The sequence below is a fragment of the Lipotes vexillifer genome, unplaced genomic scaffold (genome assembly GCF_000442215.2).
Source record: "Lipotes vexillifer unplaced genomic scaffold, Lipotes_vexillifer_v1.1 scaffold811, whole genome shotgun sequence".
Classification (NCBI taxonomy): Eukaryota; Metazoa; Chordata; class Mammalia; order Artiodactyla; family Lipotidae; genus Lipotes; species Lipotes vexillifer.
In genome coordinates, this window is record NW_006775554.1 from 1,274,761 (window position 1) to 1,290,803 (window position 16,043).

General features: G+C 46.2%; 1 protein-coding gene across 1 annotated transcript; it reads right to left on the reverse strand.

The window, feature by feature from the left end:
* Positions 1–6,796: 6,796 nt before the first annotated feature.
* Positions 6,797–15,851, reverse strand: NDUFAB1 (NADH:ubiquinone oxidoreductase subunit AB1). Its single transcript, XM_007449985.1, has 5 exons — positions 15,662–15,851; positions 9,752–9,874; positions 8,793–8,880; positions 7,749–7,848; positions 6,797–6,961 (listed from the first exon to the last, which is right to left on the reverse strand). The coding sequence occupies exons 1-4, from the start codon at positions 15,827–15,829 to the stop codon at positions 7,757–7,759; spliced, it is 471 nt and encodes a 156-aa protein (XP_007450047.1). The 5' UTR covers positions 15,830–15,851; the 3' UTR covers positions 6,797–6,961; positions 7,749–7,756.
* Positions 15,852–16,043: the final 192 nt, after the last annotated feature.

Sequence of the window (16,043 nt, forward strand, 5' to 3'; positions counted from 1 at the left end):
CCTGCTGAAAGTAGTTGATAAAGGGGTTTGATTTGTTTTACGCTGTGTTAGTCAAACTACCACCTCGGCAGTCAGCCACGTCCCTGTTAGGGCTGTTCTCCTTGGCCTGGCCTCCAGGCGTTAGAGGGGAAGCTGCCTCCCAGCCCTTACGCCTCCCGCCTAGCGCCTCGTGTGACTTCAGTCTTCGAGGACGTGTTTGGTGAAACACTGAGATGGAGCTGCAGCTCTAGCCTCAAGCTACAAAGACCCAGAAGGAGGGAGGGAGATCTGTTACCAAAAATGGGACAAAAGCAGAATCCTTGGCACAAAGAGTGACTATAGTTTGTCAGAATTGGTTTTGACCCAGCACCACTCCCACTGGAACCCTCTCTGCTCTTCCCCCTGCGTTGTAAATGTTCCTGAAGGTTCTGATCTCACTGCCCCTTCCTGGCTCTTTTCCACTTTTTTAATACCTCATAATCCTGAAACAACACTGTTAGATTCTTAAGCCTCTGACTGTTATATGGGAGGGAGGGACAGGTGGGGCTGTGCTATATGTTGCCTGCTGCCCACCTAGGGAATCTTTGGTCTGCACAGAGGGTACTTCTGGACTCTATCCCAGTTCTGAACTGTTATTGCAGGCACCTTAAAACGAATAGGATGATTGACCCTCCTAAGATGGAGAATGAGATAAACTCCAGTCTGAATTTCTTACCATATTTGCGGGGGGAGATATCTTGGCATTTTCTCAACTGTGGGTAGCTAACAGAACACTTTCTACAACAGGACCCCACAGAACAGACTGTCATCAGGGCAGGAGGCAAGGACTTCTTCCTGCTTTTGCCCGAGCGGTCTGTCTAGACCATGCTGGCTGTAGGAAGTTGACGTGCTTTCCACCCTGGAGGCCTGTGCCAGTGCCACCCGGCTGCTTCCAGCTGGGATTAACCTCTGGCTTTTCCAGTTCATCAAGGCTATTTTTGTTCTGAAGCCTTGTTAGCCTATCTTATTCTGATAGAACCTTTCCTACTCTTCACCGCATTTTATAACTCCTAGCTTTCAAGTTTCTTCTATTTTTACCACTTTCCTCCATATCTAATTTCAGTCCCTTGCTGTCTTCCCTTTTTTGTTTTGGAAATTTTCAAACCTACAGAAAGTTGAAAAATGCTAGTGACCACCTCATGCTTTCACCTGGGTTCATCAGTTGTTAAAATATTAACTCCATTTGCTTTCTCTCACATACTTTATTTTGCTGAAGCATTTGACAGGCATGCAGACATCATGACACTTCACCTGTGGATATTTAAGCAGCATCTCTGAAGAATAAGGCCATTGTTATACCTAAGTATGACACGGTTACCTCACCTAAGAAAACTAACATCAATTCAGCAATATCATCTAATATACAGATGTTATGATATTAGTAACATCATCTAATATATCTTCTAGAACTGTTCTTTCCAATCAATAATCCTTATGTTTTTGAGTCCTTCTCCCAAATCTTGTATTTTTTTTTAAATACCCTTTTAACTTGTCTGTTGTTGCTAGTCCTGGCTTTTCTCTCTCACGTTAAAATAATCTCTTCCCATATGTTTTTTTTTTTTTTTTTTTGCGGTACGCGGGCCTCTCACTGCTGTGGCCTCTCCCGCCGTGGAGCACAGGCTCTGGACGCGCAGGCCCAGCGGCCATGGCTCACGGGCCCAGCTGCTCCACGGCATGTGGGATCCTCCCTGACCGGGGCACGAACCCCTGTCCCCTGCATCGGCAGGCGGACCCCCAACCACTGCGCCACCAGGGAAGCCCCCATATGTTTTTAATCTTAATTTCACTGTGACCCCCTACTCTCTTTCGCTTCCTGTTGTGAGTCTTGTACTGTTCGTTACTGCAGCTTCTGGAGCTGGGGGTCAGCAGAAGGTTGTCAGGGAACTCGCGCTCCCGCTGGGTAGAGTCCCCTTGTCTTCTGATCACTCTGGCTTCCCTCCCACATCTAAGTCTGAGATTTAAGGACTCCAGGGGTCCGTGACTGAGGACTCTTGGTTATTGGTGACAAACCCAATTCACATGAATTACGCAAGAGGATTTGGCTCATGTAACCAGAAAATCTGGAGGGTCAGACCTAGGCCTGTGCAGGTGCTTCAGTCTCATCAGGTGCCTGACCCTCCGCCTCCTGGCTCTGCTTTGTTCTCTCTCGACTTAGCTTCTACCAGACCTGCAGCCCCACGGGAAAGAGAATTGTTTTCTTCCGCAAGAATTCCAGAGTAGAAATACCACACAGGGCTCTTATTGGCTCCTTACTCTGCTCTCCACAAACACACAAACATAATGACCTTAGTGTCCGAGACGTGTTAGTTGACTTCCATTCATTGTGAGTCTGGGGCTTTCGGGTGAATACTGCAGACTGTAGAAAACAGCAGCTGTGGCAGACCACCCAGCAGGGATTGGACCTCTTGCCTATGTGCCAGGTAAATCACTTGGAAATGACCCTCTTTAGGGCTCCAGCCTTGGTGAAGAGTGGGTTCCTCTTCTGGACCCTCTCTCCACGGGGGACTTGCTCTTAAATACTCTGCCTGCAAGTCCCATAACATCAGCTCCTTCACTGAGTCTGTCCATTGGCAGACAGTGGGTCAGATTACGCACACGTGTTACGTTGTCACCACTCCACCATGTCCCTCTTGTCAGTCCCACTTTACCCATCGGAGGAAACTTAGGCTTAGAGATGTGTGACTTAGCCAAGGTCATATGCCTGTCAGTGACCAGGGCTGAGATTCAGAACCCAGATTTGCCTGATGCCAGAGTCTGTGCAGATGCTCATGGTATTGAGAACTTAGGAAAGAACTTGGCTACTTCTTGTTTTGCTTTCATACTTTTTCTTCTTTTCTCTCCCCAGTTTAACGTCTTAAGGGCACTAACTTGTGTTTGTGACTTGTTTTTTAAACTTCAACCCTTGACATTTATTGCTTGGCTACCATTTAAAAAACTAAGACAGTAAGTAATACATGCACTTGATAGAGAAATTTCAAGGGGTAAATCTCACACAGTTCTCCTAGTTTCTCCACCCTAGCTCTTCTGAAGGAAGCAGAATTCACTTTAGGCTTAAGCACTAAGAGGGCATCTCATGAGCGGAGGGTCAGTCATTCCCACGTAAATCCCTTATCAGAGGGAGAGGGGATCCGCAGTGGGAACTTCGCAGTAGGAGGGAACAGGCCCAGGCAAAGCATCTCACAAAGCAAACTCCAGCCTGCAAAGCAGGCAAAAGCCAGGCAAAGCAAACTCCAGCCTGGAGTTTTTCTTGAGATCTGGCTCATTATCTGTCATCTGCTTGGGCATCCCACAAATAAATCCATCGTCCCAAACTGAAATTATATCCCTCTTTTTTTGTTTTTTTTTTTTTTTTTTTTTTTTGCTGATTAAATATTTACTGCACACTCACTATATACGCGGAGCACAGGCTCGGGACGTGCTGGCTCAGCGGCCGTGGCCCACAGGCCCAGCTGCTCCGTGGCATGTGGGATCTTCCTGGACCGGGGCACGAACCCGCGTCCCCTGCATCGGCAGGCGGACTCCCAACCACTGCGCCACCAGGGAAGCCCCCCTCTTGTTTTTTTTTTTTTTCAACTTTCTGGCTGTGCCACGTGGCATGCAGGATCTTAGTTCCCCAACCAGAGAATCGAACCCACTCCCCTGCAGTGAAAGCATGGAGTCTTAACCGCTGGACCACCAGGGAAGTCCCTGTCTCCCTCTTCAATCTGACCCTCCTCTATTCCCTGTTTCAGACAGCAATTTACCCAGCACCAGTAGCCCAAGCCATAAGCTTGAGAGATACCCTAGACTTAACTTCCTCTGTCATCTGACCAAGTACTGCTATTTTTATCCCCAGAATATTTTTGCAGTCCATCTCTCTTCATCCCATCCTCCCAAATCTGCATCTTTCTCTTGGGTTCTTCTAGTAACCAGCAGACTCATCCCCTTCAGTCCGCCCTTTGCCGCCAACCGCTGAGCTCAAGTATAGCTGACTGTGTCTTCCCTGCGGAAAATCCTGCACCCACTGCCGACAAGTTCCTTGCCAGACAGTAGGGCCCTCCTTCGTGACCTGATCCTGGCCACAGCTTGAACCACAGGTCACCCCAGCCATGAGTTCACACTCCAGCCATATCCCTGCCTGAACAAATGACATCTGTGCACACGGGGCGCTTCCATGTCTCCTGCCCTTGCCTCGGGGATGACCCTGGCAGAGCCTTAGAAACTGTGCTCAGGCTTCACTGCCCGGGAACGCCTTTCCCAAGCCTCACTCCTCAGCTTCTGCTGAACTACTCTCAGTTCTCACAGATTTTTAATACTTCTGTTTTTCGTTTATTACACAAAACATGGTATTTATAATTTAGAAAATACTGATTAGTGAAAATAAGCCAATGTTATTTCTACCACGTGGTGGTAATCTTTAACATTTTGGTATGTGTTTTATGGAAATGGAATCATGCCGTTTATAGTCTCTTTTCACTTAAAACACCAATCTTTCATTGTATAAAATTATTTCTATTTAATCAATCCCATATCGTTGGATATCCAGTTGTATGCCCTCAATATACTTTTTGTTACATGTATGTATCATGTTGAATTTTCTCTTTGACAAATTTCAAACAGGATAGTTGACAGTAGTACAGTGAACGCCCATATACATGCATATACCTGTCAGCTAGTCACCATTTGTTAACAGTTTTGCTTTTTTTTTCCTGAACCATTTGAAAGTCAGCTGCAGACATCTTGATGCTTCAAGATGTATTAAGTATGCATCTCCTGAGAATAAGGTTAGTTTACTACATAATACTGATTATATCTAGGATATTTAACACTTGTCTTATCACCTATGTAGAGTCCAATTGTCCTCAAAATGTCTTTAAGTTTTTTTTCCCCAAACCTTTCAAGCTTCACATTTCCCATGAAGTTGATGTGTCTCTGGTCTCCTTTAATTTAGTTACCCTGTCCTTTTTGTCCCATATCATTGGTTTTTTTTTTTAAAGTCCCATCTTCTGGATTTGTTTCCTCATGATCAGTTTTATCAGCACCAGAGGTGATATGTCCTCAGTTCATCACGTCAGGTATTGGTGATGCTGAATGTGAAGCATCATGTGGATTTTAACTGCCTCCCTTATTAGATGGTGAGCTACCTGAGAGCAGAGACGATCTTTATCCTTGTGTACCGAGGCCCTGCCTCGGGGAGTGCGCCGCACGTGGTGAGCACATCGTTGTTTCACTGGGTACGTGAGTGCACTAGCTGTTTGGGAGACACAGAAGAGTGACGGGGCCACACACAGGTCATGACAGGCCTCCCAGCCACCCTCTCACAAAGGGCCCTGCCTAACAGCAGACACACGGATCCTCGACGATTAAAAACTGTGCACACAATCCCATTTATTCTAATTCACGCACTTTGGAATGCTACATTTGGCCAGTTTGCTGCTTATGTATAGTGGCACACAGGTCTCTCAGCAAGTTTTTAGACCAGAAAGCCCTCTGCTGTTGTTTGAACACCCAGATCTTTAATAGCATCATCAATGAGTAGTGTGTGTGATTCAGTGAGCTTTTTTCCCTCATTCTGGCTCCTTCGGGACTTACAACAGCTACAGAATGACGTGAATGGGCTGTTTCACTGCAGGTGTATGGTTAAGAGGTTAGCAAGCAGTCACTTCGGTGGCAGCAATAAACACAGATGCAATTTTTGGTAAAATGTGCAGCTGCCATGGAGGTTAAAAAAATAGCGAGAAGGACATTTACCTCAGATGTTAAATTATGGTACATTCCCAGCAAAGGAGTCTCGTGCAGCCTGTTGTTGCCTGTTGGACCTTTAGTGCCTAATAAGCACTCAAACTATTTGTTGAATAAATGCAGTTGTGAAAGAGAATGAGGCAGTGCCTTACGGCTCCAATTTGGCAGTTTTCCAAGAATACCTTGTTAAGTATCAATATTAAAAAAATGCGGTATAACAATGAATGCTTCCTATTACTGGAAATGGCTGGAAATACGGCTGCCTGACCTTGTCTATAGTAATTCTAGAGGGACACAGAAGGAGCTGGCAACATTGGGTACCTCCAGGAAGGAGAAGCAGGTGGCAGTGTGGCCTGAACCCCAGACCAGACTGCAGAATCTTGCCACGTCATCCCTCAGCCGTGAAGCTTCTCTGCCGGCTGGGGGTCACTCAGCCAGTCCCGCCACCTCTGTAACGCTGCTTCCCACTTAACTACAAGACCTTGGTCTCCTCCCTCCTACAAACTAGAAGTTTCGGGAAAAGTAGAGAAGCATTTTATGATAGGTCTCTCAAGCTAAATCTCATCAAGAGCTAGGCAATTGCCTACGTTAATTCCAAAGACCTAACGCAGTGCTAGGAATGAAAGGAGCACAAGTTAATACTTCCTGATATATGACAAAGAGACACAATGTCAAAGTAATCTTCTAAGAGGAAGGAGAACCTTTTATCCTCCAAAATTACTAAATTCCATTAATTCAGAAATGGCTCCTTAGGACAGGGATGAAAAATTAGTCCCACACGCTGGTATCAGCTGATACATGGAATAATCAGTAAATTAATGGAGGCACAGATACATTTGAGGCATTTTTGAGGCAAAATGTTTTTTATCACTAATTCATTCCTCATGCTGAAGGTGACGGGAGAGCAACTTGTTTCAAGTACCCTGCTGGAAAAGTCATATTTTTGATATGCATGAATACCAATGACAAATCACACAAATCTCTAAAAATGCCAAGCAATGTCAATATAAAGAAAGCACTTTAGAGACGTAATTAAAAAACTGAAGACAGAAAAATGTTGGTTTTATAGATTTATTTTCAACAGGCAAAAACACTTAAGACAATTTAAGTACAAGTCTAAACAGAATTACTCTGTCAAAGTCAGCAATGATGCAGAGATGCGTTCTCACTTCCAGACACTCGCCAGCATCTTCTGAGTCTTCTCTCAGTGAAGAAAAGGGGTCTGGCAAAAGACAAGTTCAGTGTTTCTCTCTGGTGCTACTGACTTTAAGTGATAATCTCTGAGGTGCTAAATCCAGGATAACTAAAGTTATAGACTCTAATAAAATGTTTTATTTTAAAAGTCTGATCACTTGATTATTCTACAGCCTAAAGAACAATAGCCAATATTTATCATGAGGCTTCTTTACATCAAGCATTGTATTAAGTGATTTACACACACTATTCAATTTTACCTTCACAGAAGCCCCAGGTAGGTCCTATCATTATCCCCATTTTACGTATGAGGAAACTGAGGCTTACAGAGGCTACGTGGCCTGCCCAAGACCACAGGCTTACAGAATGTTGCAGAGCTGAGAATAAACTTGGGTGTCTGACGCTAGAGTCCATCCTCTTACCCACGAGGCCTCTCCTGCCTAATTAAGAGCCAGGCCATCTCAGCTTCCTGGACAGTTACCCTTTGGTGGGTAACTGAGGGAGGCAGAGGTCTCTGCTTCTGGGTCGCCTTGCTCAGTTTTTTGTACAAGGCTGCTTTTACGAGGAGGGCTGACAATCAGTAAGAGTCCTGTCCAGGAGTGAACTGCTGTCAACACCTCTGGAAGGAGAAAGATGATCACTAGGGCTGGCCTCCTTGGAGTGGCAGATAACCAGAAGGTGCCTGCATTTTATAACCAGTGAAAATCTGTCAAGCACTTCCATTTTTCCATTTCTTCCCAAGTCTTTCTTTACTGAAGAACCACAGAGAGATTAATTCTATGGGAGAACATAATTCCATAAATCAAATTATTTACCTGATATTTTATTCATACACATCCTTCTTATCTGCAATGTAATCTACAATTTCTTGTGGGCACATTAACTTCTCCGCATCTATATCAGGAATTTCAAACCCTGAAAGTAAAATGTGCAACAATGCGTTGAGTGTAGGAAATGCCAGTCCTTTAGAACTGAAAGTATCTAACACTTCAGCAATACCCAGAAGTACATCAAAAATTTCCAGCAACTCTGAATCCCATTTAAGTTGTGAGCCTGTTGTTTCCAGGCAACATATTTTTTAGATATAATTCACATATTAGAAAATTACCCCATATAAAGTGTAAAATTCAATGGTTTTTAGTATATACACAAGGTTGTGCACCATCATCATCATCTAATTCTAGAACATTTTCATTACCCCCAAAAGAAACCCTGTAGCCCTAACCGATGCCATCCCTCTGAGGAACTGTAATTAAGTTCTGCTCTATAGGAAGGCACAGAAGTCCCTTGGCTTCCACTCAGGCAATTCACCCCCAAAATGGGCCTTGGAACCTTGTAAAGGTCTCATTTGCACAACTAACCGTCCCAGACAAGGGTAAGTTGGAGTGTGCATGGGAGGCACTGCAGGAAACCAAAGCGTGTGTGCATGTATGAGCCTGTGCACGCACACGCCCTATCCTTGGCACACCCAGCACTTCTCTAGACATTTAGGCCTAGCTCATTGGGGAGGCGGGAAGGAGGGAGACGGTGCACCGAGGTGTCATCAGCTTCTCCACAGGTGAGGTTATGCCCTCATCTTGGAGACCCACTTCAAGAATCTCCGTGCCACACTCCCCCAGGCCTATTCCGGTCACGCAGCCCTTGGTATTACACGGGGCACTCTGCGGACCTGCAGTAAGTGCTCTCCAAGTAAGTGCACTGTCCCTAATAATCACTTCCCCTGACAGTAAGCAGGAGTTGGGGAGGGGTGGGCACGACTGTTGCAAACCCCAGTCAGGCTCCCAGCATTTCTCTGCATTTAATCCACCGAAATCAAGAGCCACAACAGGCAGGTCCAAGACTCTGCCCGTGTGTGTTACCAAATTCGTCTTCCATGGCCATGATAATCTCCACTTGGTCCAAACTGTCTAAGCCCAGGTCTTTCATAAAATGGGAATTTACTGAGAGCTGCAAGAAAAGAAACACCAGACGCAAAATTCAGTCTGTGAGAGCGTTTGTTTCTCGAGATAACTGAATGGTGAAATATCAGTCATTATACAGAAGATTTTTTAATATAAAGAGGCCATATTTTAAACATAAAGAGCCACAACTAACATTATACATTTAACGTGTGGCAACCCACACTTGGTGTGCTTTACGTGTTAACTTACTCTACCTTATTTTGAAACGGTTATAGCAATATATATAAAGCTAATGATGAATTCACTTTATATATTTTATGATGATCTCTGATCACTGTTCTGAATGACATCTGAGAGTCTGGTTTTTCTTGCTGCCTTACGGACCACTAAGACACCACACCTTAGAAGTGACATTCTGCTCCCTCAAGAATAGCACACAGTGTCTATTATCACCCTGTCTTTAATTTAGACCTCAAGATCACCAGGAAGAATTCTTCAAAAACCACATCAAAAACAAACTACCCTACCCACACCACAGATTCTGTTATTAAAGAAGGAATGTTTTAAGGTAGCACTGTGAGAAAAACTCCAAGAAGAGTTAAGTTAAAAAAGCAAGGTGCACAACAGTATTTACAGTGTACTACCAGTTGTGTTTTTTTTAAAGGTTGGGAGATATAGACCACACAGTACATATAATATACATACATGTACTTGTATATATGCATATATATATGCCCTTCCATATGCACTGAGAATCTCTGGAAAAATACTCAAGAAGTCAGGTCAACTGGCACCTCCCAGAAGGAGAACTGGGTGCCTGGGGTGACTTTTACTGAATGTCCTTTAAACCCTTTGGATTTTGTACCATGTGACTAAATACTCATTTAAAGAAAAAACATTTAAACCACATCAATTACCTTTTCTGGGTCAATCTTGTCATAGAGTTTCAAGACGTAAAGAACACGGTCCTTGATGCCCTCTAATGTCAAAGGGGGTGCGTCACTATACTGGCGGCACAGCGGTATAACTCCACCTGGAACCTAGACCAAGGGAGGAGGGAAGCACTGCTGTTGAGCCTGAAATGCCTCTAAGTAAAGGCACTGGCCTACAGATGTCTTTCACAAAGCTTTCATGGGGTTAGCAAACCCATCTCATCTGATTCTAACTGTGGCCATTAGGACACACCGAGGCCTCATGCTGGGTAGTGTCAGAAGCCCTAGCAGTTCAAGAGCATAAAAATGGATCTCCTTTCCCCTCAGAGCCAGGACTGGACCCCTTCTTTCCTGTTCAGCCGTCAGGCTTTGGACATTGGTTCCACTCAGTAACACTGCCACTAAAATCATCTACGGCCTGCAGAAGAGCCTAAGGCTTCCCATGGCATCTCAAGCAGCACACTGCCTCTGTAAGGCACTGCCACCTTTAATACCCAAGTCAAAATAACTCACGCCAAGAGCTGTCAGGGTGAACTGAAAGGCAGCTCACACTGAAAACCATACACTGGAAGGGTCTAATTTGGCCCCAGCAGTAATTACACTGACTTTGGCCAAGACAAATGAAGCCAGTACCAACCCAAAGAAGAGGATGATGGAGCCTGACAGGCATACACTCCAATCTATTTTCCTTCCAAGTGGGCTTGCCTTGTTGCCACCAACTAAATAATGAGCCATTCTGATCTTTGCCATGATGGAGTAGTATCTCAAATCTCTCTGATATTAGCCTACCTGGTATTCAACTAGGTGTTAGGGTCCTGACTGGGTCCCTTCACCAAATGTGGAAAGGGCTCCAAGTCACATATCAGTGGACTTAAGGCCGTGGGAGCTATGGTGCACAAGAGGAGAAAATGAGACAGCCATCTGGCAGTTCTCACTGCAGAAGTCCCTAATCTGAACTGGTTTGTACTCCTTCTAAAGTTGATTTTAAGTGTGCAGTTTGGAGTTCTTAGGGCACAGAAACCCACAGAAAGTGGGTTGGCCTGTTGGGGTTAAGGTCCTCCAGAGTCACAAAGGTCTATGAAAAAACGTAATAAAAAACACTGCCAGGGGCTTCCCTGGTGGCGCAGTGGTTGAGAGTCCGCCTGCCGATGCAGGGGACACAGGTTCGTGCTCTGGTCCGGGAAGATCCCACATGCCGCGGAGCAGCTGGGCCCGTAAGCCACGGCTGCTGAGCCTGCACGTCCGGAGCCTGTGCTCCGCAACAGGAGAGGCCGCAACAGTGAGAGGCCCGCGTACCGCAAAACAATGACTAGAAGAGGCTTTCAAGCCACAAATAAAAGTAAAGCAGCAGAAAGGGCTAAAGAGAAAGGGGGAGAAGACATGAGTTAACATTGGTAATGACAGAAAAGACATCTGAGGTGGAAAGATCTAAGAGAGGCCTCGTCTTTGTGCATAGCAAGAAGTGGTATGAGGTGGAATTATCGCTGGGAGAGGGTGAGAGGCAGGGGAGGCTGATGTTCACGGCACCCAAGGGAAAGGAAGAAGCTGGTGAGGGCGTGCTTGTACGCAGCTACCCAAGCGGCCCACTAGGTGTCAGCAAGGACCGCAGCAGCACTGGCAAGTGCCTACAGGGGCCAGGTGGGTACCTTGTGATTAAATTAGATCAAAGGGGACTCCACCTGGAGACCACATGCCAGTCCAAAAAGGTGGCTGCAGTGGGCTCAGCAGGAGGCAGGAAGGTGTAGCAGGTGCGAACTCAGACTCCAGAATAACAAAAGTACCCTGGCACTAGCTCTTTGTTACTAGCTGTTTGGCCTTGGGCAAGTTATTTAACCTTTCTATGCCTGTTTCCTTATCTGTAAAATGGGCATAAACAAGAGTACCCAAGTTCACCGGACTGTTGTGAGGCATCAATGAGATCATGAAACATAAAGGGCTTAGAACACTGCCTGGCACATACCTAGGAAGTGCTATTGAGGGCTATCTAGTAGGATCAGGATGACAACAACCTGCCAGTTTGAGAGTTTGGCAGTAGTGTAGCCCCGAAGTACTCGATCCGACTCCTTCCCTCTCGATGCCCACAGCCCTGCTCTGGTCTCTTTACTGATTTTCTATCATTATGTTAGGCCATAGTACCACCCTAAGCACTTTACATATGTCATTTCCTTTAGAGCTAATAATAACCCCATTTTACAGATGAGGAAACTGAGAAAGAAAGGTTAGGTATCTTGCCCCAGGTTTCCCAGAATGGCCTCCTGGAGGGTCTTACTGCCTCCTTTCTACTGGATCTCAGCCATTTAAAAAAAAACAAAAACCAAAAAAAGATACAGAATGGACAAGCACTTCTGAAAAATGTCCCCAACAGCCAACATTGCTTCTGGTGTTAATTATTCTTCCCCAAGATCTACACTTAACAATTACATGCGACAAAATCACCTCCCACAGACATCAGAGAAGGCACTGTCTGCAGGGAAAGAATGACTACCCTGTGGACTAGTAGAAGTAAACCTGACTATTAACATCCATCTTACCTCCAACGGGGTCCATCTCTAAGGGAAACTCAGAGGAACCTAGATGGCTTTAAAGACCATCTCTGCAAACTACCCCCTGGACAGCTCTACCCAGATAGCACAGACATCTCAATCTCAGTTTGGAAATAAATTCCTTACCTGTTTCCAAAACACCTGCTCGCAGACCTCTACTCCTTCTCTACCACCTGGGGCTCTAGCCAGAAACCTCAGAGCCAACCTCCACTCTTCCCATTCCTTCACCATCATGTTTACTGAGTCACCCAGCCCAGTTGATTGGGAGGAAAGGTCTCAAACATTCCTTCAACAAACTGCATTTAATCTTTACTCCCTGTGACCTAGACAGAGAACATCCACATTCTTCAGTGCGGTATACAGCACCCTTCAATATACCTGTCTTCCCACCTCAACTCGGGTCTCTCCCTTCCACAGGCACCTAAGGGTCAATCCTAAGTAGGTGCCAGGCTCTTCCTGGCCTCTGCACATGCCATCACATCCTGCCCCGACTGCTTGAGAAACTGCTGCCTTCAAGACCATGCTGACTGGGGGTTTTAATTAAGCCCCTCTTCTTGCTTCTGCACTGTACACCTGTCCTCACATGTGGCAATGTCTTGCCTTTACCTACTACCTGCTTGTCTCAGCAGCCTTTGAGCTTTACCTTATGTGCCAAGCACTGTGTGGTGGGCTGGATCCACAAAGATAAATAAGACATAACCTCTATGCTCAGAGAAGCCTATGGTCTAATGGAGAAGACCAATACAAACAGAACATATCAATTGTAATAAAAATGTGGCAAGGGTATTTGTAGGCTGCTTCAGTAACAAAGGTTGTCAATCAGCCCTTGAGAGGCCAGGAAGGTAGAGACACCAGACTAGCAATTAGCCAGGAAAAGGATGGGGGCAGATTTTTCAAGGGAAGGACAGGCCAAGAAAAGGAAATGAGGCATGAAAGTGTAACGTGTAGGAAGAAATCAGTTCATGTTGCTGGAGATTAAAGGGCAAGGTGGTACACCGATGTGGGCTCTGAGGTTGAAGAGGCAGGGCCTGGGGCTGCAGAGCCTTGAGTAAGACAAAATAGGTTTGTCTTACTGGGGAATGCATGATGTGGGGAAATGAATGCATGATCGCAGCCCCAAGTCCAACACCATCATGCATGTCAGTCTGGTTCCATTACCAGCAACAGTTGAGCTTTCCCTGCACAAGTGCTTCGTCTTCATCTGGGTGCTGGGCCCCACAGAACTCTCTGGAAATGCTCTGTGCTCTGGCTGCCAGACACTTTAGATTTGGCGTTCTGGGTCAAGTATAAGACCTCAAGGCCCCATTTTAGACCACTATCCTTTTTTTCGTACCTTCTATTTTATACTATTATATTTTTAGACCCAGGAAAGCTGCCTTAGCTCCTTTTTTGGGGGAATCAGTTAGTATATAAATGAATAACTAGTTGCTCTGGGGTGAGCATAATGGATGGATTTAAGGAGGGAAAACCTGACAGAACGGAATACTCAGAACGAGTGAAGGTTCAGATGAGATGAATAAGGGCTGGAGGTGGGAGGGGTTTGGGGTGACTGGCATACAGGCAGTAACAGAAAGTGAAGAGACAGGCCAGGGAGAGTGTGTGGTAAGAGATCTCTGGACCTCACCAACATTTAAGGATTTGGTAGAAAGTTCCCAACTAGGTACAAAAAGAGATGAACCAAGAGAAAATAGCGTCAGAACGGCCCAGGGAAGACAGCACAGCAGGGAATAAGCTGGCAAGGTTAACATATAGCTGCCAAGTGTCCAATGAAGACATGAACTGATGTCTTTCTTTTGTATCCATCTCTGTAACCCTCAACAATGAACCAAGTATTTACTCTCCACTTCAAGCCGCAAAGGATATAAAGTGGCTTAATGGGAGCACTCAGTCAAAACCACTTTGTAAATATAAAGAAAATGGTTTCTCTGCTGTAAATGTAAACCAAGCAGAGGCAGTGGAACATCTCCGAGCACCCTGCTATTCAAGGCATGGTCCAAGGACCAGCAGCAGCAGGCTCTTCTGATAGCCCTGTGGAAATGAAGACTCTCAGACCCCTTTCCAGAATCTATATTTTAACACAGGTGATCAGTATGCACAATCAAGTTTGAATAGCAGTGCTCTAAGAATAAGGAACATCACTTTGCCTCTTAGCCTAACACCGAAGTCAGTCTCAGGAACAAAACAGCAACTATACACACTGCTCTTTTAACTCAACTTCAAGGTGACACTTTTAACCTCTTGATTCATCGATAAGACAATGCCCCCTGAATGAATCCACTACACTGTCAGTAAATCTTGACACTGGCTGCATAAAAGAATCACTGGCAACTTTCAAAAACCGATGACCAAGCCCCACCTCTAGAGATTCTAACTGATTTGGCCAGGGCATCCTTAGTTTTTATTCTCATATCTTAGTCAAGATTGAAACCACAATTACATGAAGTCCTGGAATTTGAAAAGGGAATTCTCAACTAAACCTTGGGAGTCTATCCTACTTTAAGACGACAGTTCTTAATCTTGAGGCACTTCAGAATCACCTGGGGAACTTAAACAAAAAACATGTCAGTGCCTCATCCCAGAGGAGTAAATCAGATGGGGAAGGGGAGAGCCCACGAGGGATTTATTTTTCTTTCTCTTTCATGCTACCCAGGTGACCTGAATGTGCAGCCAGGGTTGAGAATCACTGACCTAAGGAGAGTTTCAGTCTCACAAAGGTTTCATCAGATTAAAAAAACAAAACAAAACAAAAACTAGATACTACTTGTTTCCTATCCTTCCAAGAGACCCAGAAACAGGCAAAAGGTGCCACAGGGAGAAATCCAGGGAGAGAACTGCTGTGAAGAAGGCTGTAGGCCAGGGTGTCTTCCTCTCTGCATCCCGTCATTATTTTTTTCCTAGAAATCTATCACGGTATTTATCATTATCACTACGATTAACAGCAACCAGTATTGTGAGAGCTTGCCAGCACCGCCCTCGGTACTTTACCTGTATGATCTCTAAACCTCGCTGAAACTCCACAAGGTAGAAACTAGTATCCCATTTTTACGGTTCAGACTGAGGCTTAGCGAGGTTACAAGGCTTTTCCAAAGTTCCGAGGTCAGCTTTCGAACCCAAGGGTGTTTGACTGGAAGGTCTGTGCTGCTGCCCGTAATCACTAGGTCACCCGGGTCCCGGCAGGGATCAACCAATCACCGTTAGGCAGTGGGACGGAGAGCGAGCAGGCGTCCCCGGGTCACCCTCGCCAACAGCCGCCACAGTAGCTGCGGCCCCGCTGCCTGGCCAGTCCCCACCACCCCAAGCGGGCCCGACGCCTGACCCCAGCCAAGCCCCCCCCAAAGTCACCGCGAATCACCTGCGAGAGCACCGAGGCCGGATGCGGAGCCCAAGGCCTCGCCCTGGCCCCCGCGGGGAACAGAGTAGTGCAGAGTGACCGGGCCGCGGCCAGCGTGGGGAGCCGGGGCAGCGGCGCGAAGGCGGCGGGCAGTCGGCGGACACAGACGCAAAGGACACGAGCCGCCATGGCTACGCCGACCCAGGAGGCACTGCGCCGCGCCCTCCGGTCAGGTATCCTCCTGAGCTCCGCACAGGCGACGCATAGAGAGGCACTGTCGCGAGCCGCCCGCGGTAGCGGCCCCTGGCGGCTCCTGACTGCACTGCGCCCTCAGGGCGCGCGCTGCCCTGCTCTCCAGGTCCGGAGGCGAATGGCTGCTAGAGCCAGAGCTAAAAGGGGGAAG

What these genes read in the sequence shown, in the direction of transcription:
- NDUFAB1 (XM_007449985.1), bottom strand. Translation starts at nt 15,829, where the DNA reads ATGGCGGCTCGTGTCCTTTGCGTCTGTGTCCGCCGACTGCCCGCCGCC. An exon ending in CGGCCTCGGTGCTCTCGCAG is followed by an intron (nt 9,875 to 15,661) that starts GTGATTCGCGGT and finishes CCCTTGGTCTAG; the next exon opens with GTTCCAGGTGGAGTTATACC. An exon ending in ACAAGATTGACCCAGAAAAG is followed by an intron (nt 8,881 to 9,751) that starts GTAATTGATGTG and finishes CTTTTCTTGCAG; the next exon opens with CTCTCAGTAAATTCCCATTT.